The 2,107-nt window shown below is 35.6% G+C and overlaps 1 protein-coding gene across 1 annotated transcript; it reads right to left on the reverse strand.

The window, feature by feature from the left end:
- Positions 1-292: 292 nt before the first annotated feature.
- LOC106753234 (proteasome subunit beta type-1-like) lies at positions 293-2,101 on the reverse strand. Its single transcript, XM_014635026.2, has 6 exons — positions 1,938-2,101; positions 1,692-1,773; positions 1,019-1,148; positions 801-943; positions 629-715; positions 293-557 (listed from the first exon to the last, which is right to left on the reverse strand). Exons 1-6 carry the CDS (start codon positions 2,066-2,068, stop codon positions 483-485), a joined length of 648 nt encoding a protein of 215 aa, XP_014490512.1. The 5' UTR covers positions 2,069-2,101; the 3' UTR covers positions 293-482.
- Between the last annotated feature and the right edge of the window lie 6 nt (positions 2,102-2,107).

The raw sequence follows: 2,107 nt of genomic DNA on the forward strand, positions 1-2,107 counted from the left end.
AAACTGAATTTCAGAAGACCAAGTTTTGAGAAAATAAGCGGAAATGTATATTCTGCGGTCTTGTTTACTGAAGCTGATAATCTTTTTAAGAAACAGGTTACAACAGTTAAATCTGAGAAATCTGTTTATTTTATCATCATCAACCTCACAGATACATTTAAAATGGGTACATTAAGGACAAGGTAAATTAAGGACTAGAGCCATGCTAAATGGTTTAAAAGGTAATTTTGAGAAAATATTCGTGGGATATTGCACGTACCAAGCAAAACACAATGCAATCATGAGAAAACGATGGCAGTTAAACAAGTTATAACAAGATATAAATATAAGTGAATCCTAGTAGTTATAATATGAACAGAAAAGTACTTGCTCAAAGCAACTTCACAGGAAATGCTATTCTTAATTTCACCTCATGGGAAAACCCCACTGTCATTTATAATTACAGAAATTACAGAAGCATTTCAAAAGTTTTGTAGAGAGCACTAGTCTTTCCTTAAGTCCATGTACTCACGACGAATACCACTGGCATTTAGGATGACGATTTCAACCTTGTCCCCCTGTAAAAACATTCGTATTAAGTTCTAAGTTCATCTTACAGTCAAATGGTAATTATATCACACAAACTTACTGTGTATATATCTCTCTCAGTAGCAGATGCAAAAACGGTTTTAACCAAATCAACTGCTTCTGATTCAGACAGTGGAGTAACGGCATCCTGAAAGAAAATTTTTAATGTTAGTGTCCGTCGATAAAACTAAAGAATCAAATATTTCAAGCAAAGAGTCCATTTCACATGTCACCTTGACAGGTAACAGTAGTGGGCTAGGAGACTTCAGCTGGTTATCCAGAAATGGCATGATAAGTGTGGATCCAGAACCCTGAGAACTATATCCAACCCTCTCATAGGAACCAACAGCATCATATGTGAAAACACATCCCTTTCCTGTTTCAGGTTGAAGTGGCAATTAGCAATCATAAAAATGAGACGTGAAAGCATAGAAAGCTAAAAATAGCATACCTTCATTGTCCAGGCCACCCAAAACATTGAATGCATAATAGGGAAAGAAGCGTTTGTAATAAAGTGTGTTTGAAAGAAGCTGAGCCATTGCAGGGCAGCTCATTTGCTTGTTATGTTGATGCTGATAAATCTGCATTCAGAGTCAAAAGATGATATCACAATGAAAGGCTTCCAAGTTTTTTGTCACGGTGAACTTAAAATAAGAGAGAAACTGAAGGTATATGACAAATAAAGGGCCTATTACAGCAGTTTCCCCGGTTTTACAAGATAAAAGCTAAACCAAGTATGAGAAAATCAATCCACAGCATCATGGAAAATATCAAAACATTCACTCAACACCTTACTTGTACAAATAATAACATATCATTGAGATTTTAGCTAATTTCACCAGATAACGTCTCAGAGAAAAGCCAAGTCAGATGAGTACTTGCCTAACATGTTTACCATAGGTTATTTCATAAGTTATTTTAATCAAGGGGGTTGGAAACAAACTAGATTGGACCCAATCATAGTTCTTAGTTCATCCAACATCAACATAGATAAACAAGCGGACAGAACACACACTAAGAGATTAAAGCACATAACATAGTACATTACAAGGCAAACCCAAAAGTAATCACAAGTCTAAATAGCTCTNTTCAGTTATTTTAATCGTTGAGAGTTTTTAGCTCACCAAATGCCTAGCAGACAAAACCTTCTGCAAGGCTTTCACATCAGCTTGAAAACCAGAAGAAGCCATCACANACTTCTCCGCTCTGTAAACAATAGAAACCTTAGTTATATCCTCNATCAACACAAACAAACACAATGCTAAGATAAAAACAATGCTAAGACAAAGTAAAGTAAGCAATTTCAGAAAAATTGAAAAATAAAAAAGTAATTATTTCAGACTAGATTTAATTTTAGGGGAAAATCATACAATTGGGAGATTTTGGAGTAATCCCGAGTGAGGATGTTGTAACCGGTGGACATTCTGGTGTCTGCGGCGATAACACAGTAATCGGCTCCAGCAATCGCAACACAAGATCTATGCAAAGTGAATAAAAACATCACCAAATGAAAAATTGAAAATACTCCTTCAGAGAGAGC

The sequence above is a fragment of the Vigna radiata genome, unplaced genomic scaffold (genome assembly GCF_000741045.1).
Source record: "Vigna radiata var. radiata cultivar VC1973A unplaced genomic scaffold, Vradiata_ver6 scaffold_913, whole genome shotgun sequence".
In the NCBI taxonomy this organism is placed as follows: Eukaryota; Viridiplantae; Streptophyta; class Magnoliopsida; order Fabales; family Fabaceae; genus Vigna; species Vigna radiata.